This window comes from Pygoscelis adeliae, unplaced genomic scaffold (assembly GCF_000699105.1).
Source record: "Pygoscelis adeliae isolate BGI_AS28 unplaced genomic scaffold, ASM69910v1 Scaffold5, whole genome shotgun sequence".
Taxonomy (NCBI): Eukaryota; Metazoa; Chordata; class Aves; order Sphenisciformes; family Spheniscidae; genus Pygoscelis; species Pygoscelis adeliae.
Genome location: NW_008824753.1, coordinates 1,115,138 through 1,136,736, shown reverse-complemented (window position 1 = coordinate 1,136,736; position 21,599 = coordinate 1,115,138). Strand labels below are relative to the sequence as shown.

The 21,599-nt window shown below is 40.2% G+C and overlaps 1 protein-coding gene across 1 annotated transcript in view; it reads left to right on the top strand.

The window, feature by feature from the left end:
- The first annotated feature begins 9,321 nt into the window (after positions 1-9,321).
- The window catches only part of LRRC56 (leucine rich repeat containing 56), a 54,986-nt gene continuing 42,708 nt past the window's right edge, over positions 9,322-21,599 (top strand). The window contains exons 1-2 of the mRNA XM_009323433.1: positions 9,322-9,477; positions 19,951-20,038. Of these exons, the coding sequence (XP_009321708.1) occupies positions 9,322-9,477; positions 19,951-20,038 (244 nt within the window). The remainder of the gene's footprint in view (positions 9,478-19,950; positions 20,039-21,599) is intronic.

Below are 21,599 nucleotides of genomic sequence, written 5' to 3'. Positions count from 1 at the left end.
GTGAAGACCGAGGCAAAAAAGTCATTGAGTACCTCTGCCTTCTCCGTGTCCCGGGTAACCAGGTCTCCCATTTCATTCCGAAGAGGGCCCACATTTTCCCTCGTCTTCCTTTTATCCCCAGCGTACCTATAGAATCTTTTCTTGTTGCCTTTGATGTCCCTGGCCAGATTTAATTCTATCTGGGCTTTAGCTTTCCTAACTTGATCCCTGGCTGCTCGGGCAATTTCTCTGTATTCCTCCCAGGCTACCTGTCCTTGCTTCCGCCCTCTGTAGGCTTCCTTTTTGTGTTTGAGTTTGTCCAGGAGCTCCTTGTTCATCCATGCAGGCCTCCTGGCGTTTTTGCCTGATTTCCTCTTTGTTGGGATGCATCACTCCTGAGCTTGAAGGAGGTGATCCTTGAATATTACCCAGCTTTCTTGGGCCCCTCTTCCCTCCAGGGCTTTGTCCCATGGCACTCTACCAAGCAGATCCCTGAAGAGGCCAAAGTCTGCTCTCCTGTAGTCCAGGGTAGTGAGCTTGCTGTGCACCCTCCTCGGTGCCCTAAGGATCTTGAACTCCACCATTTCATGGTCACTGCAGCCCAGGCTGCCCTTGAGCTTCACATTCCCCACCAGCCCCTCCTTGTTGGTGAGAACAAGGTCCAGCATAGCACCTCTCCTCGTTGGCTCCTCTACCACGTGGAGAAGGAAGTTACCATTGACGCCTTTCAGGAACCTCCCAGAAAATCCTGCACAGAAGTTTGGATTTCAAAGGGCTCATAAATGCAATGCAACAGTAGATGGAAAAAAAGTCTGGTTTTATTGTCCTTTTCTTAGCTGGAATCTGGAAATGCTTCTAAATGGTGGATACTAAAAATGCTTTGAAGACCAAGAACGTAGAGTTTTTTTTCTCTGCAGCTTTGGAGTGTCACTTAGTCCTGAGTCCATGGGTTAGAATAGCCTGTGAATGAGCAGCACGGTTGTAAGCTTGATCTGAGACTGCACTCACCTGTGCAGGGAGACACTGCATCTTTTTGTGTCTCAGAAAACTGAGCTGCACTGCAATATTATTATATTAATGAATGGAGAGAGCCTGCAAGACCTTTGGGCATATGGGAGAAATTGGGGAAGGCACAGGAGAGAGACCAGTATTCAAGTGACTTACCCAGCTTCTTCATAACGAGGTGGGAAAGTGTCAACTGATGTGAAAGGCTCTTGCCTTAAGCCCCAGATAAAGACAGCAAGTCTAGGTTAAAAGCAGTATTTGTGCAAGGTGAGAAGGTTTTACATGTGACAGGAAAGGATAATCAGGGCAACACTAAAGCAAAACTAAGTTTGCAGTGAGAGAGGGAACTTTTTTTATATTGTTCCATCTTTGCAACAATTGACACTGCCTTGTATAGAATGTTTTTTAAAGTGGGTGAAATTTTGAATATACGTGGGACATACTAACTTATTCTTTGGGTCTCATCACTTACAGAAGATTAATCTTAAACTTTCTGTGCAGTGTGAGCACCAGTGGAATAAGGTATAATCTATGCATATAAGTTGACAAATTAGTTTATTCACTTACAAAAGCTTTATTCAGTAAGAAAGTACCTTTACACTGATAACAGAATATGTCCAAAGGCCTCATCCACAGGCACTAACTCAGGGATATTATTGCTTGGGTGATGAATTAGCCCTGAGCCACTCAAATCTTGATTATTTTTTTTATTCCCCCCTAAAATATGATTTCATTATGCTGCTTCTTTCTTTTTAAATATATGTATTGCAGGCTATGTGCTGAGACAGTATTGTTTCTTTTTCCAGATGTTAAATATACATCATAAGTGGAGAGCTCCCTGAAGGTAACTTTTCTTTTAACGCACCCAGATTTGCATACAGAGTGTTTGTAGGGTGGGCAGTGCTGGTCTTGGGCACTCGGGCTGTCTGGCTGCCTTTCTTCAGCCCAGCTCCAGCAGCTCAGAAACAGTATGCTAGGATTCATATTTTTAAGTCTTCTCAGTCAAATTGGAAGCTAAAGAAGAAAAACTTGGGCAACTTTTACTTCAGTGTGAGCCTTGACCTATAGGAATTTATGTAACATGGTTGATGAATAGCAGAGATGTTCAACCAGGTTGTAGACCACCACCTCTTGCAGAGGTGTTGTGGGGAAAGAATACATGTTTGGGGGAGGCTGGTGGGAATGCTTTTGTTAATACTTTAAATGATACCAGCAAGTGCTTTTATCTTGGGTTAGCCAGGTGATGAACTTTGTACTTGGGTCATCCCCTTACTCAATCTGTATGAAGTTGTTCACATGAATGAGTCTTCAGGACTGGGACCTGAAACTATGGCTCTGAGTTACATTTCTTCTTTGAGCTTGGAGAGTATGGATAAGTGCCCAGGACACGAAGAGGGGTTTGTGCGCCCTAAAACTTGTCTTGTTTTCCTAACTATATCGGTTGATCTTAAAAAGATACTGACTCTGCAAAACTTTGCTTTGTTTATGTCCTTCCTCAGTATGTCCAGTAACATGCCTAGCATCTGCAATTTAAGTAATCGCTGAATTAGGCCTTTTGAATGCAAGAAGGGTAAATGAGTGGCCTGGCTGATGTTTTAGAAAAAATAATTTGAAGGTTAACAGAATATCCAATAGATATTAAGATAACCTGTGGAGTATTAAACATGAGATCAAATCTTAATTCAGCCTGGCAGGATGCACTTACCGATACATTCTGTCTTCTGAAATAAGAATAGGATATTGGAGGTAAGGCCCAAAAAGAAGGATATTAAGCGTTTCCTGACAAAAGACTTCATTAAGCTGGTGCTGTGGTTTAAATTAATATCTGTACCTTGGGAATAGTTGAAAAGAATAACATTATAGTTGAATACTTTTTATTTTAACAAAGCTGAAATTATAATGTTGGAATTGCCTAAACGAATTATTTTCCCCCATTTTCTGCTCCAGTGACATCTACATTTAAGGCAGGATCTGTGTGCGTGACAAGCACAGATAATGTTGGTTCCTGTGTACCTTGGCATTAGCTATCCGTGATAGGACCCCTACATAAGGACAGGAGGATTTTAAATAGAGCAGCCGTGTTTCTCCCTTATTTAACATCTGGACACTGTTGGATAAAAACTTGTGGCCATGAAGAGCCAAATGCAGCTTCCTGATCCCTGCCTACCTTGCTAAAGTTAAAATGGTGAGGGACTTACTCTTGTCTCCTCCACTAACTGAAATGATCATAAGATCATTGGCAACCTTCTGGCAGTGAAGGCATAGGCACCTTGGAGCTCTGTTTTTCCATAACCCCTATTGTTCACCACCTACCCCCACATCCTACCCCCTACTTTGCTTTTCTTAGGCTGATTGTGGGGAGGAGTGGGGACAGACAGCAGAAGAGCCTCTTGAGATATTTTCTTGCAGCAGGAAGTTCACCTGTATAAGAAAAAAAAATCTCAATCTGTAGCATCTTGCAGTTTCAGCTGAGGATTTAGATAATCCATGCTCATTCATAGCCATTGTCTGCAGACTTGCACTGCAGAGAGCATCAATGAATGTTTGTAGCCAGACAGAAATTGCCACCGATCTACCACAGGACTCTAAAAACCAAAACCAATTGCTTGGACTTTGGTTTATTGTTTCTTTGACATGTAATAGCACATATAATAGAGAGCGATCTGCTTTTTATCCTGCTATCAGGACAACATTTGACAAGCTAGCTCCAGAATTATTTAATTTAGAGGCATTTCCAGCATACATGATAAAAAATTTCTCATCACCTTACAACCTCCTCAGCAGGATCTGCTTTTTTAATACATGCAATTTGTAGATATATGGAGAAATGTGTGGCATTTAAATGCATTGTCTTTTTATTTATTACTGCTATGTTTTTTAAGAATATGAAACACCTTTTATCTCATGGGTGTTGGCTCAAACCTAGTCTGGATTTGTAGCATGCATTTTCTTCTCTGGGATCACTGCTGCTTTGGATGATGGCACAGTTTGAACTCAGCTCAGTGCATGGGGGTAATACAAAGTCCATGAAGCTCCCAAGAACTTTCCCTGAGGACTGCATGGGACATAGGTCCCGAGGCTTACCTACCATGGTCATGGCAACTGTAGAGCAGGATTTACATGTAATACCAAAGGACCGTCAGGCACTCTTACAGCTTTTAAAACCGTAAATAAGGAAGGTAAACAGTGAGGCAAATCAGTACACTTGCTTTATGCGTAAATTTGGATGCTTGAACCAAGGCGTCAAACTGGCTGAACGGTTAAACAAAACCATCATTGTAAGCATTCGAGTCATTCAATGTCGTTGAAGTCAGTGAATTTTTAATTATGTTAAATGGGATATTGATATCTTGATATTTCAGCATTCTCATAAAAGCTTTTTTTCTTTAGTGGGGCACACAAGTGGAATATTTATGAATGCTCTTTATAGTGTTTACATGATCCCTTGATATTAAAGTAGCATTACTGAAGTAGTTGTTACCTCCTTCTGCTTAACAAAAACAGAAGATTAAAACAGATCGTTTAGTCATATATGGAAAAGAAAGATTCCCATGTCAGATGTTTTATTTTTCAACTTTTTAGAAGTTGCACCTGCTAAAATAGAGTGGTGTGTTGCAGGATGCTTTATATTGCATAAATATAGCAGGAACTGTTTTTGCCATTAGGGGTGGATTATTGTAAGAGTAGTTTCCTGATGACTTCATAGCAAATTCCAGCTGCCCAAACAGTTATTTTCCAGAAGAGGTTATCTGTAGTGCACTTGCACAAAATTACACTTAAAAGGGCACTCATAGTTCCCTTGGGACTTACAAACCAAACCTTTTGTCAAATCCTTAGTAAACACAGAATTCTTTGTTTTCATTCTGTGGCAGTGGTAACAGTATGGGCACTACTGTAATTTGTGATTCTGGATTAAACAAATAATAATTACATTATGCAGGGCAAGAGAAATGGAAGTCTGCAGTGCAAGCTTCCTGTCATGAAGGGATAGATAGCACAATGGTTCTCAAATGTTTTTTTCTAGAGAATTTTTAGGCTGGTGATATAAAGATAAGGGCATACAGTTGCAGTACACTGCCTGAAATGGTACTCCTCGCTGTCCAGTGGAGCTTTTTGAAGGCATGAGTAGCCACAGAGCAGGAGAGGATGCTGGTTGAGAAGTTGGCCTAAGGGAGTAGAGATTCATTTTTGTATGGGATGTTAATATATATAGAAGTATATGTCTTTCCTAGAGTAAATCTGGATTGATTACTGTTGTTTGGGGTTTTTTGGTTTTTAAACGGTAGCCTAATTGCTTGGACAAGCTCTTTAGATAATGTCTTGAAGGCTGCATTAAAAATTATCATGCCTAGTCACCCAATTCAAAGGGTCTTTCCCAGACTTAAGAAGCCATAATTAACATGGAGTCAAACATTTCTGCCAATTGCTTTTTTAAAAATACATATTAATATATATTTAATGAAGAATACATGATCCTATCATTGACTCTTCAATAAATCTTGTAGCAGGAAAATCAAATCTTGGAGTTTTTCCAGTTTGTTGGACCCTAAGAACATCAAATAACTATTCTCTGCCAATTTCTTTCTAGCAAATTACAGTATTCTGCAGGGATTTCAAATAACATGTTGTTCCAAGGATCATTTAATTTTAACAATGATCTTTATTAGCTGTATTACTCTATATATGTTGAAAATGTCATGCAGTTTTTAATGAACTTTCACAACATGTCTGTGAATTGAATAGCTTACCATCATCACGCTCACTTTGGGAAGGAGAGTGGCAGCAGTGGGGGAAGTTGGCAGATTAACTGTTTGTAGAATTCAAGATCTTCCATCTCACTGCTCTGGTCATTGATTTCTCCTACACTCACTGATTATCTGCTTCTAGTTATCCACATGTGTAAGAGCCTGCCAAGTCAAGATCTATGATGCAAATCTTGTAAAAACTAATTCATTGATTTCTTTCATTCTTTTATTGTTCTCAATGTTCACATGTAGGACAAACCCCCCCTTTTTTTCAGCCATTTTCTCTTTCCATGACACTCTCATCTACTTACTGGTGTTGCTTTGCTCTCCCATTGAATTCATTGAAGGTTTGTGTTAGGTGCAGTTAGCTTCCATCCTTGTTGGTCCCACAAAGTCTTGCAGGAATGATCTTCATTACCGTTCAGCATATAGATCCAACATATATCCAATGTGACCATCTTCTCTGTGGAGTAATCTTCAGGTTCATGACTTCTCAGACCTCTTTAATGACAATGAAGCCTTTCCAGTCCCTGTAAACTGTCCCACCAAGGCTAACACTAGTTTGGGTCAGTGGTTGCTTGTCCTGAGCATTTGACAAAGCCATAGATTTCTCATTAGCTTTTTAGCATTTTAAATGAGTGGGTGAGGTGTCTTTACTGGAATGATTTTATCTGTCTCAGAAAGTCAGGTGGACCTGATGAAAATGAATGATCTGACTCCTGTATCTGTAGGGGGACAAGTGTTGTGCCAGGCCTGCTTCTCATTCCTACACAGTGCTGGAGATTTCAGAGGTTTATGGATTTTTATGTAAGATTGGTACCTCACCACTAGGATTCCTGGACTCTTAGCTTTTCTATATTCCTCATTTTGAGGATGTTATTTTGATCCATGTTCAGGAGAAGATTCCTTCTTCTCTGGAGAAAGTTTTGAAGTAATGGAAGCACATAAAAAAAATAGTTTTGTTTGCTGACAATAAGTCAATTTGATCCCAGACAATCTGTAATGAAAATACTTTTCTTCTCGCTAATCCAATGTTACAGTAATTACAAGGAACAGATCAATAGCGGGAAGTATAGAATCAGAAGTGTTACTTCAGATATTAAGCCACAAATTGATCTCCCTGTCAAACCTTAAGTAAGTGCTGTATCAACACATATTTCAAAGATTGGAGGACGTTCTGAAATGTAGTAGTGATGAACTGAAGAAAGGAGAACAATAATTTGTTTTATGCAAGAGTATTAACTCTTTTTCAGCCTGAATCTACACAATCCTGCTATTATCTCATTATGTTTTGCACTCACACGTTACATGAGTGATTTCTGACTATTGCTCCACTTGGCTCCAATAACATACGGGATTATCTCTGGATAATAACGATCCTCGCTTGAATTAGAAGGAACCACCAGTTCCTTCCTTCGTGTGCACCACCTTGCACACGATCCAACACAAGTCTTGTGCAACTGTCAAAGTATTCCAGCATTTATATGATGGATATTCTAATCCAAGTCAGTTATTGACCAAAATAATTCTTTCTTAGGAAAATAAAGACAACACCAGAAGACCTTCATAACACATAAGATTCTTGAATTTCCTTAGACAACTGATGACTGTTGCAACTCAGTGTACTAACTAAATCATACTGACCTGCTCTAAAGAAAGGAGAGGAAAAAAATCTGAAAAATTCTAGAATTCTTTGGAAAAAGAAACAAGTAATAGAAATTTATGGGTTGTAGTTTTTCTTCCAAAAACTAAGACGCATAGTATTGTTGAGATCACTTTTCCCTCTTAATGGGCAGAAGTATGAAAGTTGTTCTTATACTATTATGGGCACGCTGAGGCTTTAGAAGCTGCAAATGTCACTGCTTAATTCACTTTATGGTTTTTCTTTTATAAGCCTTTAAGAAAGATTGAAAGAAGTAATGTGTCTCTGAAGAATTGGTTCCTGAATATGTTTTTTTAAGCATTAAACATTGTTGTGGCTCAGATGTAGCACATTTGAGAAGTCAGCTTCTTCTCTAGGAATGCTTGCCAGGTACATGCAGTGATCTGGGAAAAATAATTTTTCCTTTCTGTGGGTTGCCTCTCCCCTGATAAGCATATGGAAGGAGCACTTAGGAGTGAGGTTTTGGTTCCTCTCTTCCTAATGCTAGGAGATCCTGTGGGGAGAGGTTTGATGGATTGTTAATTTTTTGTTGTTGTTCTTCTTCAGGTAAGGGCTGCTATTTTTTCTGACAGTACTAAGTCCTTTGAATTGTTTTTGCTAGTGCAGAGATGAAGACTTTTGACTGGAAGTGAGTAGTCGGAGCAAGAAGTCTCTTTGGTGTAAACCTCTTTCACCTACTAACCGGTCAGTCCTCTTGAGTAGAGATGACTAGCTGAGCAGTCAGAACTTCTTCTATTTTTCCTAACGGAAGTCACTTCTGTGTTTAACTGTTTATTAGTATGAGGGGGAATAAAGGTGGTAATTCTCAGGTCTTGGCCACCACTGAAGCCTTGTCAGCCAGTTATGATTAGCTTGATTATTTAATTACTTTTCCAGCACTAAGAATAAGTATTACTTCACAGTGGAGAACAGGGAAAAACTGCAGGTGTCCCTTCAGCAGAGTGAGAAGGCTTTTCTCTAGTCTAGCCTTCTGTTGTTACAGCAATGTTTCCAGCTGTGATACTTCCTTGCTGCCAAGTCATAGTAAATAGCTGTATAAATCATAGTAATGCTTGTACCATTCGGGTACAGCCGATTGCTTTTTGACTCTAACGGGTGTACATATGCTTATTCTCATATTTCAAAGTTAATTGTTAATATTTCTGGAAAAGGAATAGCTTTGTGAATTGAAGAATGGACATTTTTGGAGTGCTTCATCTTCAAACTTTGGATTTCATTCCTCACTTGAAGCATACACAGTTTTGTTTAAATTGTATTTTAATTTTATTTTCTCCAAGACTCTCTTCAGAACTAGAAGTCAGTAGCCATGGCCTGCCTGACCCAGGGGGCAGTCAGTAACAGTGCAGGTACGTTTAATTTAGGACAGCAAATACAGACTGCTGCTGTCCATGCTACCTACAGGCAGAGCTCAGAACACTGGAGAGAAGTGGTGATGTGTCTTGGTGCTGGCACTTGCAGCCTGGACCCCAGCAGAGTTTTGCTGAGTGTTGTTCGCATTTCTCAAGAGGGGATGGGTAGGTAGGAGGCCCGTGTGGATAGGAAGTTCATTGCCACGGGAGAAGGGTGAATGGAGTAGTGAAGACTGGAAAGGACTAGTGTCCTGACTTGTTTGTACTTGACTGCCTTCTTTGTACAGAGCCATAGGTATGCCTGGCTTTTTGTATAACTGCAAACGATAGTTCGCTGAAGAAACTTACACTCAAAGCTGAATGAGATGTGGGACTAGGATAGCTCTTGAAGGTGAAGAAAAGGAAGAATATATGTTACGTGATGCATTGCTTTGGGTTCTTTCTGATTAGAGAAACCTGTATCTCCATAGGCACTTGCTGTCTTGCAGTGGAAGTCAAAATAGATTTTGCTACAGGGAAAATAGTAAATACGGGGAAAAAATCAGACTGCTTGTTATCCTTTTGTTCAAAGCATATTGAGATGGACCTGAAGTGGAATCCTGGCAGAGTTTCTCATCCGGCCTCAGCTGCAGTCCGGGTGACTGATTTGAGTTGGCGAGGCAACCTAAATCCCAGTCCGCTGATTAAAGATGACGGAGAGCTACTTATGGATGAATACCTTTCCCCCAGGAAACTGGTGAGTAGACATCCAACTTTTTAATGAAGTAGAAGAGGCAAACTGGCATATACAGAGCTGTATTAACTTAACCTTCTAGCTGCTTTTGTGATGATTGCAGATTGTTGCATATCTGACAGTTAGACTTCTGCATAAAGTAGATTCTCTTATGGAAATTTATCAAATGTTTGTCCTCCTTTCACCTTGTTTCATATCAAAAATATTCCCAGCATGAATGCTGCTGTCTTTATTGTCAGCTTTCTTGAAGCAGCGTGAAGAAAAGTACGAGTAGCATAATTATAATTTAAACAGATCTCATTAATGCCATCTGAAGTACCTTGAATCTTAGCATTAGAAAAAGCTTTTTAGATTAACCTTGTTCTAGAGATTGGAAATGTAACTTTAAAAGCACAACTTTTTTCTGAATTAGTGAAATCCTCTGTCGTGCTAAGAAGCCAATTAAAATATTCTGCAAGTGCTATAAGTACTTTCTATATATATCAAAGTGTGTGAAATTTCAAAGCACATTTGAAAGCCATGTTCCTTTTTGACCAGGGAAAATGATTTTGGCATGCAGCCTATTGAAAGAGAGTAACATGCTTACTCTCAGAAATTTCTCGTGAAGGAATACTTGGTTGCATATTGTGTTGTATTTGCTCAGGCCTAATTAAGGGTGAAATCTTCTGGGACGTGTAGGAGCTGAGGAAATAACCTCACTTACCCCTGCTAAAGGAACGGAGAGCTGAGAGCAGAAGTAAAGGGGAGAAGCTGCAGCTTTCTGTGTTGCAGAGCTGGATAGAAATTAGTGAAAGACAGATGGGGCCAAGGCTGTGGTTCGGATGCTCCCAGCAGGCAGGGTGGTGATCGCGTTGTCCGTAATCCTCTGTGCATCCACTGTACTGGTAGAGAGGCACTAGCTTCTGCAGGGGGCATATTCCATCTGCAGGTTTACGCCACTCCCTAAGTATATACCAATAACAATTTCAACCGTGCACTGTAGATTAGACAGCAAGTTGTTCTCAGGACTACTCTTCCCTTAATAGCTAAGTCTTTTAGTGTTTATAAAATCTCTGGAGATGCAAAAAATCACTTTCTGCGGAGTGTATATTTTAAGCTTTCTGGAGAAAAATTGATATATGAACTTATGATCTATGCCATTCACTTCCCTTTGGCTCATGTGAACCTCTGACAACTTCTTGGACTTTTTTTAAAATCTGCCATAGAGTTTGACCAGTCTAATGTGTTTGTGGCCTACAATACCCTGTATAAATCCAATGGGAAGTTCTCAGATTAGTCTGTTTTCTTAGGGCATGAACCAAAGCCCATTAGACTAACCAAAACAACTGCCCTCTGACTTCAATAAACTCTGAATTAAACCCTTAGGAAGTTCTTTTGTTGGCATGAAATTCTTCTCTTTCTGAAGCTCTGCTGCTTTTAGTTCACAGTAAATTGTAAGCAGAAAAGTGTATTGTAAGGCAATGTTACCCACATCCCATTATGTTGCAGTTCATTATTTTGTAATATTTTTTTAAATACAGATCAGAAGTTAAATTCTCCCACAATTCTAGGCTATTTTTAAAAATGGGAAAAAAACCTTTATTATTCATATGTACCCACTTGAACTTAATCGAGTCTTGCCTCTTTAAGATTGTGTGTTTTAGCGTTTGTAAGGAATTCCATTTCAAAGACTCTTTTAAATGGATGCATACTGTCCTACTAATTTTTCTGGACACAGTTATTTCCTGGCCCTGGAACCCAACATTTGTGTTGGCATAGCTGGGATACTTCCTGCTCAGAGGAAAAATTATATGACATTGTCAAGGAAACATTAACAATGTTTATAGCTTGTTTTAATAACATATCCAATCTATCTATTCTTTGACCTTTATGTTGATCAAATGGAAACTGCTGCTTCCATAAATTTACTTCCTCTGGATTTGCAAATGTAAAAATAGAGACACTGTTCAAACATTTAATCTGAATCAAGTTTTTACATGCATATTTTTTTAAGGAACCACATGCCATTGATAACCAAATGGTTTGAAAGGTTGTTTTGCTTAAATCAATACACTTGAATATCTTCTTGATTGTCTTTTAGTTGTGAATATTTTAGGAGTTACTATTGTATTCGCTGAAGTGCTCTGGGAAGGAAACAGATTTTTAAAATACATGCTCATTGAAGTAAAATTATTTTACATTCAAATAAGGACATAGGCCCCAGTTCTGCAGTGTTGCGTAGGCAGATTTCTGGACACCTGATGGAGGTTCCTGAGGAAGGTTTTTGTTCTGAGATACATACTCAGCTTTACTCCTTGCACTTGCAATGTTCTGTCTTGCACCAGTTCGGTTTGAGCTCGGGGAGGCTGGAGGGTCTAGCTGTGCAGAATCTGTGAAGATTGGGCGCCTTGGATTGCAGCCTGAGGCCTTGTCTCTACCTGCACATTTTACTAATTTTGTGTCATGGTTTAACCTTAGTCAGCAACTGAGCACCACACAGCCACTCACTCACTCTCCCTGCCCCAGTGGGATGGGGGAGAGAATTGGAAGAGTAAAAGTGAGAAAACTCGTGGGTTCAGATAAAAACAGTTTAATAATTGAAATAAAATAAAATCCTAATAATAATAGTAATAATAATAATAAGAATACACAAAGCAAGTGATGCACAATGCAATTGCTCACCACCTGTCGACCAATGTCCAGCCAGTCCCTGAGCAGCAGCCCCCCGGCCAGCCTTCCCCCAGTTTATATACTGAGCATGACATCATATGGTGTGGAATATCCCTTTGGCCAGTTTGGGTCAGCTGTCCTGGCTGTGCCCCCTCCCAGCTTCTTGTGCACCTCCAGCCTTCTCAGTCGGTAGAGCATGGGAAGCTGAAAAGTCCTTGACTAGTGTAAGCACTGCTTAGCAACAACTAAAACATTGGTGTGTTATCAACATTATTCTCATATGAAGTCCAAACACAGCACTCTACCAGCTAGTAGGAAGAAAATTAACTCTATACCAGCTGAAACCAGGACATTTAGTCCTTTTTCCAGGGGGATAGCAGTCTATTTAGTAGTGTAAACATTAGGAGTCTACATTAGCAGTCCTCATTATTAAGGACTGTCTAAAAGGTGTGATACTTGTATTCCTTCACTTTTTTCCCAGTTGCCAGGTTGTTTTCCTCCAAAGAGAAGAAAGTTTGACTAAACTGATTCTTCTTTTTTTTTTTTTTTTTTTTTTTTTTTTTCCTTTTTGCCTTCTGGGACCCTGTAGCACATAAGACAACTTCTACAAAACCATTGGTCCCTTGCCCGTTCTCTTCCTCTCCATAGCAGATCCTCATCTCACCTCACTTAAATCTTATGCTCGTTCACTACAGGGTTTGTGGTCTTCTGTGGCCTTGTTTCAGCATAATGTTCACTTTGAAATCCTGTGTGATTCCATATCCCCATTATGTTAATCACATCTTCTGTAGTTTCTGCTTGCTGCCACTTCTCTTGCTGCGATGTCGTGTAATGCCCTTTTATATTTGCTAGTCTACAGGTCAAAAGCTTTTGATGCAAGGGTTGGTATCATTAGATGTTCTTTTTATTCTTTCTGCTATCTGTATCAATGTCAGTTTTCTGTTGTACTATTTAATCTTCATCTATATGAATAGGCGTTTTTGCTTTTCCATTTGTACCTGTCCTATTAATATTTCCAGCTCCCTGCTCTGCCTGTGCTTGTGTTGTGTTTACGTGTTGTTGTTGGATGTTGTAGAATACCAGGGTGAGCAAATTCTCCATTCTCCCTTTGTTCTGAAAACTGGCTATTAATGAGCAATACATTGCAATTCATTTTTAACTTTATTAGGGCTGTGGCACAGATTTCTCATTAAGTGTGTAGGAACTGAAATGAAGGGCTTCACCTGTGTTGAATCAGATTTTTGTGTTGTTCTATTAACCGCCACCCTCTCCCTGCCGTTTGCAAAGGGTCTTTTCCTGACTTCCACAAAAGCATTCCACTTCTGAGAATAAACTCATTTTACAAGGTCAAATGTCTTCCAGATATTGTCACGTTATCAAAACTAATCATGTTTGTGCATGATCTTTAGAGAAGGAAGTATTCTTCTTATTTAGCTATTTACTGATCCTGCTCCAATTAATCATGTTTTCTAAACTTAGGAACATGTGTTCGGAAGTGGTGTTTAGTTTTGTTGCTCAGGAGGTTAGGGTGTATTTCATATGGTATGCACTCATCCTCATGGGGAGAAGAAAATCCTGGAGGGTCCTGGAACAACAGACTGGATTCTTGCTGAAATGACTCCATCATTTCCTTTTTTCCTTGGTAGAAAGTTTTCTTCTCAGTTGTAAGCTAAATGAATTTGAGAAAAAAACTGGAGATCAAGGAAGCAAGTGCAAAATCTTGGTAAATTAAGTGGAGTCAAGGAGATGGAAGTAACTGACTGAATTTGGATCTGCTGAATCCTTCATTAGAATTGTATAATCATTTAAAAATAATAATTAAATAGAAGGTTTGAAGTGACCTCTGGAGGTCTTCCAGTTCAATCTGCTGCTCAAAGCACAGCTAGTTTCAAAGTTAAATCAGATTGCTCAAGGTAACAGATAGTAGTAAATATAATACTGTGAACAGGAAAAAAATTACAAAGCGTCATTTAGTTTCAGAGCTTTTCTTTTATATGTTCTTATCCTAACACTAATGCCTTTACTACAGTGAAGGCTTGTAGTTGTTATATTAGTGTTCATCTTGCTACCTAGGCATCTGATGATTTTTACATTCAAATTGTAACATTAGGAAGCTTTGTATTTATATGCATACACACACATATGTTTGCCTTTATATGAAAAAACCAGATTTTCATTTGCATACAGTCACAGCTGCTTAGCTAACATAAAATGGCAGATTACAGTCTTGAGTTTGCATATTCAGTGACACAACATTGAGAAATGATTGTAGCTACTTATTATGCACCTAATTGCTAGATAGGAAAAAGAATTAATATTGAGGTATGACTTTTTTATATCTATGTGAGGGAAAGTAAATTCTTAAAACAAATTTAAAGCAAAAATTGATGTAAGAATATCTACTATCTTGTCCACTCTTGACCTGCATGTTAATTCAGCACATAGTTAAAACTGAGCTTGTTTCCTCCTACAGAAATGATACAGGCTATTTCTGGGAGATCAGCAAACCTCCCATATAGTTTCTGGTGCCCCACGTGCCCTTTGAAGTTTGCTATAGTTAGGAGATCTCCCAGCAACTTGCAGCATCAGACCCTTAATACTGGTTTAAAAAGAGAAGGTGTCAGTGCTGTGAATCCTCAGCATGGGTCGGGGGGAGCTGAACTGGAGATGGCAAGACTAGGCAGGGGTCTCTCCATGTAGATCCGTTGGCGTGACTTGGAGGCTTCGGCCTGAGAATAAAGACATTTTTACTAATGAATCCACCACCACTTGAATTTCATAATTACTGCCCTCATCTACACTTTCCATACAAGTTGAGAAGATATCTCTGTCACAGATCGAACAGCTAGCTGATCTCTTCATCTGAGCTGAGAAAAGAATGTATTTGTATGTATATGCAGAAAGTAGTGAAATACAGCTAAATATTGCAATTATGGGCATTGGCAGCATGTAGCCATTTTGAAAGGAAGACTGCATATGGGACCACAGGGAAGTTCTGTTCCCTCTCATTGAAAATCCCTTGTCTTAGAATCACTCAAAACCTTATTAATGTTCTAGTAATTTCTTCTTAGAAGAAATATTTTGTCATACTTGTAGCAACATTTTTTTTGTGCAGGGAGAAATTATACTTGAGTTGGGAATTTGAAATAAAATCCCTGCAAAAAGCAATGAACACATGAATGGACATGAATCTAGTATTTGCATACAGGTGTAGTATTAAAAGAAAATAAGCTCACCACTCAGGAATTCCTGTCTTAGCCAAATTAACCAGGATCAGCAAAATAAATGCGCAGCTGGAAATGCTTCTCTGACAGCTGCACGCAACATGCTCTTCAGCAACATATCCACTTTTCTTAGAGTATGTGAAAAATCTAGGGAAGAGAGAAGAAATCAGTTGTATACACCAGCTTTAATTGAACAGATATTATTTGCCAATTAAGGAGTTTACAGAGAGCTGCAAGTGGGACTTGAACTGGATTTCCCAGCATCCCCAGGTGACTGTTCTGCCAGTTGGGAAGCTCTGCAAGCACTGAAGTATTTTTCACTTGCAATTTTTTACAGAATACTTATTGGCTCTTCTTGTCAGTCAGAGGAAAAGCCTTCCAAACTAGTGCACACTCTCCAGTTAGATATTGGCCAGACATTTTGCATGATGGGAATGGTTTGTGAGCCTTCATGGAGTTGCTTCTTAAAATACTGGCTAAATTATTTACCAATAGCTTCTGCATGTTCTCATGCAAAATAGTTTTACTCCTATTTTGAAGGAGGTGCAAAAATGTAAAGCGAACTTTATCCATCTTTGTTTTACTTATCTTTTACTCATCTTCAAAGAATTGTGCAGTGCTTTACCATGGAAATTTATCCTTTCAAATAAACAAATTTAGGGTGGAGTATAACACTTGCTGCCCGGAATCAAGCTGTCAGAACACCTTGAACATCATGTGCCAGAAAGATTTCAATGTTTGATTCTTCAGAAAACATCCTTCTTCTCTATCTGATACCTGCCTCGCTGGGCAGTAGATGGGTGGCAAGCAAAATCCTCCCTGGACACCAACAATCAGCCTGGAATTATAGTTAGTTTTTTCAAGGTATCTCTTTGTTGTAAAATAACTCTGAGTATATCCAACTCTTTGCCTAGAACAGATCCTTGGTCCCTTTTTGTCTGCTCTACGTTGAGGCTGAGCAGCTGTAAACAGCCAAAGAAATCCCTAGATGGCACAGCACCTTCATGTCTGTAAGCATTCCTGGGGCACAGGCAGAGAGACCTACTGTCCCTGGCTGTCAAAACAGCCCTTTGAGCTGTGGGCGGGCAGTCATTACCTGAAGCCACAGTGGGACACCTCTGAATTGGGGCAGGAGCCTGTCCTAGACCTGGCATGGCCCTAGGAGCAAACAGATGCAGAGCGCCTTAGCATCACTTCTACCCGCGTGGTGCCAGACATCTCTCTGTCCAAGCTGATGATCCCTTCAGTATGTTTGGCCATGATATTTTTTTCTTCTTTTGCTACCCAATAGCAGCAAAATTCTTCCTAAATATCCCTCCTTTCAAATTTTGGTGAAGGTTCCTGTGCTTTGAAATTAAACGACATAAAAGGGAGATCCTGCTAAATATGTGTCATCTTTATTTTAAATGTTTCCCCGTCCTTCCCTAAATCTCCCCCAATCCTGGTGCCAGAATTTTAGCTGTGACACATGAGATGTATCACACTTCCAGCTGCACCAGTATGCCAAGAAAGGTGTCTAGGGAGTAGGAGTGTCCTAACTATCTTCCACATGAACCGTTCACCATGTAACCTTCTCTTGAACTCCCGCCCTGGCCTTTTGCTTGCTAAGTAGCTTGCAGTCAACACCTGGGGTCTCTGTGCTTCTAGTGCCTTTAAATGAGCTCATATCCTCAACCCAAGAGCGTTTCTTGTTTCCTTCATGCAGTATGATAGCTTTTGCATCCCACGGTTCCAAATTCTCCAAGCATCTCCTCAGCATCAGCAGATGGAAGGACAGCGATTTTCACAGAGACTCTTGGAAAAGCAGAACAGGGAAGTGGGGACTGAGAACACATGGAGTCTGTTGCATCTGGTTAACACATGCTTCAAGGCAGCTAACTATAGTTCAAAGAGCTGGTAATGGCAGCCAATAACCCTTTCCAGCACTGGAGCCACAGCTCTGCCTGTTGCAGTACAAAATATGGATGCAGTAAGCAGTTCATCTCTCAGACAGGGGAAGAAGTACAAATGGTGGATCTTGAAGAGGAAAAGGAGGGCAAAGAAGCACACTGGTAGTCCCTGGTATGAAGAAGAGGAATAGGGAACCCTAGAAGAGGAGAGAATATAACTTTATGCAGCTTTTATGCTTGGATTTTGAAAGAGGAGAACAAGGAGCAGAACTGTGAAAGGAGGCTGTCTAGAATACAGCAGGGGGAAGGACAGCGTGCAGGGACCTTGCAGACAGCAAAGGAGAAAGTCAAAGGCTCCTTGTGGTGCCAGGACCTTCTGCTACTCTACTGACAAAGTATGACCCTAAGCTTATTACTTGTTCTGAGACCTCGTCCTATTCTGTCTTCTAACGATGTACGCTCTTAAGACTATTTTGATGGGGAGGGAGGAGGTATTTTTCAGAAGAAGCTTCCTTTAATGACAATAACTTGTGTCCAAATCTAGCAATCCGAGTGCATGGTTGTGTGCCAGGACATCAGCTAGCTCTCGTTTCTCACGTACTCTCGTGCTATATGACAGACAGTGTCATCTGCTGAAAAGGATTACTGCAAAATGTGTCTTGCAGTGAGGGGTCTTGTGTTTACTTGTGGGGAGAAAGCAGTCTGTAGTTGGTAAGCTTGCCTTCTTTGCAGGAGCAAAACCATTTTTGTGGTGGCTTCATCTGGGGATAGAAAGTAAATTTCTGGATGCCACTGGGAACTCCCAAGTTTTCACCTTACACCTTTGTTTCTCATACTCTAGTGGAGAGGCAAGAAAGTCTAGAAGCTTTCTTAGGCCCAGCCTGCTTAAAATAACAGTTTAAAAAAATAAGATTAAAAATAATTTTAAACACAATGTTTTAAAGACAATTCAAAAACAGTTGAAGATTTTGGATAATTCTGTTTGTTAGGAGTCCAAGTCAAGACCTTACAAAGGGAGCCAGTTTTTCAAGGAGGGATGCTCAGCCTTTTCAGGAAACCATGCCCTTTTAAACTGTCATCTCAGTTACTCAGACTATGTTTGGTCCTTTGTAAGGGTATGTGGAACCATCAGAGTGAATGAAGTTGCAGTCACTTGTGCGCAATACAGATTTTACTTGATGAGCAGGAACGTTGCAACCACCTTTTTTCCCTGCAAAATTAACTGGATGTTCTTGTGGTTATTTTTTCTTCCCCAAACTCATAAACAGAGGTGGTTCTACACATTCCCTTCTAGTGAATAATTTCCCCCTTATTAAACAAACTAAAGAATGTTGTAACTGCTTAATAGTAAGAAAACTTGTCTCCGGTACGTGGAGGTTGTTGAATGACTTCCTGCCTTCACCTTAAATAGAGGGGCAAAAGGCAGGTGACAATACTTCTTTCAACCCATGCTGTTGATTGCATCATTGAGGAGGAGACACTGGTGCCAGAGTCAGCCATTTCTCTGAAGTGGCCTTTTTTAGCCCCACATCCTAACTCTTTTGACACAGAAAGGTGAAAATTTAGCAGTTGTATCACTATGCATCAACTCTTTCAGGCCTTTATTGTGACACGAAAGCCTTGTTTCTCATCTCTCAAGGAGTGTTTCAGATTCCTCCATGAACCACTAACCCATCAGGAAGAAAGGATACAGTTCCCTCCTGGTCTGTTTTGTTGAATTTGTGCATGGAAGGATCCACTAAGCACCCAAAGCTGATGCAAAGGAGGCGGTGGGACATGTAGCCTGGATGATGGAAGCTGGGGTGGGAGGAGCTGGGTCATAGCAGGAAGGAACAGGGGATGAGAGCAGTGGTAACGTGAAATTGCTTTAGCTGCTTGTGCAATTGCAGCCTAGCGGCTTAGGACTTCACAGCCTTGCTGTAGTTTTCACTGGCTGTTCTAGAGCTTCCCTCTCTCCTCTGCGTATAGCTTCTGCTTGTTTCTGTCCTCGTGCTTACCTCTGCTAAGGCAAAATCTACATGTATGCATCAACACAGACTTTAGGATATTAGGAAAGATCCTGTGATAAGATAGGAAAGATCCTGCATTCACACACACACCATTGCTTAATGCAGTGGTTGATCCTATTATTTTGCAAAAATAATGAAAGATTTTGGAGGTTTCTATTTGCATTGCCTAGATCTTTTCAAATGAATTTGTAATTCTTGTAATTAGTGTTGTCTTCTTTCAGAAAAGTGAGCTGCTTGAGCTAAAATCATGTTTCCTTTTCATAGTTTTGGGTTAAAAGGCTAAACAGGGTGTTTTGTTGAGTTTTACTACCTAGTGCCTTTTTGTTTACGGGTGACACTTAAAGGTAACACTTCCTATCTGCTGAAGATTAGTACAAGATTTATGCCAATCTTAAAGCACGGACATACTGTTTAAATGAAGTTAATTGGCATGTAGGTCTGTTGTTGATCTGCAGCTTGAATGTAACCCTCAGCCTTGACTCTTTAAGCAATGTAGAAGTTATGTGAGACTAGAATAATTCGGAGCTACGAGGAAGAAAGATCTTTGAATACTAAACTTATTTCAATGTGATCGCATGCCTAGCCATTTTGACCTGGAGTATATGTTGACAAAGCATGGGTTGAAAGCCTTTCTACACCTTTTTGCTCCTTTGTCATCTGGTTTATTGCATGAGAGTACACATATATCTCTGCTTATCTTTACAGAAAGTTTTGACAGGGGTGGATGATCTGCAGCGAGTGAAGGCCCTAGAGATGCGAGTAGATACAAGAGAGAACAGCTTGGGAAACTTTGGTAAGAAAACACTTTATCTTCTGCTCACCATCTCAAATTTTTCTTTATCGTGTCTTGAAGCAGGACTGGGGACTCAGAAACCAACAGCCAGTGTAAAGTACTGTCCTGCTCAAGAGCTCTTGAAATATGATCTCCCTGGTACCTCTCACTCCTTGATCTCTGTTTTCTTCTGTGAGGCTCTAAATAGGAATGAAAACTATGGCAATGGGATGAGAGACACCACTTCTGTCTAAAGCCAATTAGTTTGAACAAATTCCTCTTGAATGACATGCCTCTAGGCCCTAAATGGCCATTTACTGATTACCTTGCCCTCTAGAGTGCTTGACGCTCCTCTAGTGAAACAGTAGCCAAAGTTCAGTTTCTCTCCACTGTAAGATTCCCCTGTGGCTGAGAAATCACTGGTGGTATCAGGCTGCTCATTTTGCTAGCAGCCTGTCTTTGCATCCTGTACTGCCTCATCGAGCTGTGCTGGATGATGTTCTTGAGGAAGGTTCTATAGATACGTCATTTTGATGAGCCCCAAACAGACCTTTTTCTGTCATGTGGATTCCCATCACAACCAAGTCCATCTTCTGCTACGTTGAAGCAGAGTAACTACTGCAGGGTAATATTCTCTGTGCCAAAAGGAGTCACGTCCCCAAAAGTGGGTGCTGGTATTTTCAGCCAAGCAGTTCATTTTCATGTGCAAGTGACTATAATGTAACAGCTGATTAGCTTTAGTGGGTCTTTTGATGTCTATTTGTCAAGAGTGGTTAAGCAAGTACAGTGAAGGGGGCTTTTGTCTTGAATTTTATAGCCACTTTGTATTGGTTATTCTGTTTATTTCATAAATAGGTCTCTTTCTGATAGGGACTTGGTAATTTAAGGTAAATTACATCCGTTTCTTTCAGAGATTATAATCTATTCAGTCATGTTTCCTCCAGTTGATAAGAAAATCTCATTTTTCCATTTCTACAATGCTCAAAAGTGGTGCTCCCATTCCTATGCCATTTCACATTAGCTGTGACAAGCTAGCAAAATGTTTCACCTTTTTCACTCTGTACTTCCCTTTCCTTTCCATTACTGGATTAAATCCCTTTCTTTCTGCTCCCTGTGGTTAGGCTTTTGCAACTTTTACAAAATACAGAGCACTTATTCCCATGTTGCAAACAGTTTCCATCTTGTTTGTGTCCCACCGTTTGTACCAAAAGTTGGCCCTTGAGGGCTATAAAAACTAGCAGCTGCAGGTCCCGACTGCTTTTGAGAATAACAGAACATCAAGACCATCCTGAATTTCCTTCTTTTTCTTTAAAGTGCATTTCTGAATATCCTCCCTGTGAAAATCTCTTTGTGAATGTCAGCAGGTGGCTAGGGCAGAAAGTTTGCCACTTAATGCTTCCAGTGATTGTCAGTTCCTTGCCCTTTTTTTTTCACATAGAATCATAGAATCATTAAGGTTGGAAAAGACCTCTAAGATCATCGAGTCCAACCATCAACCCAACACCACCATGCCCACTAAACCATGTCCCTAAGCGCCTCATCTACCCGTTTTTTAAATCCCTCCAGGGATGGTGACTCAACC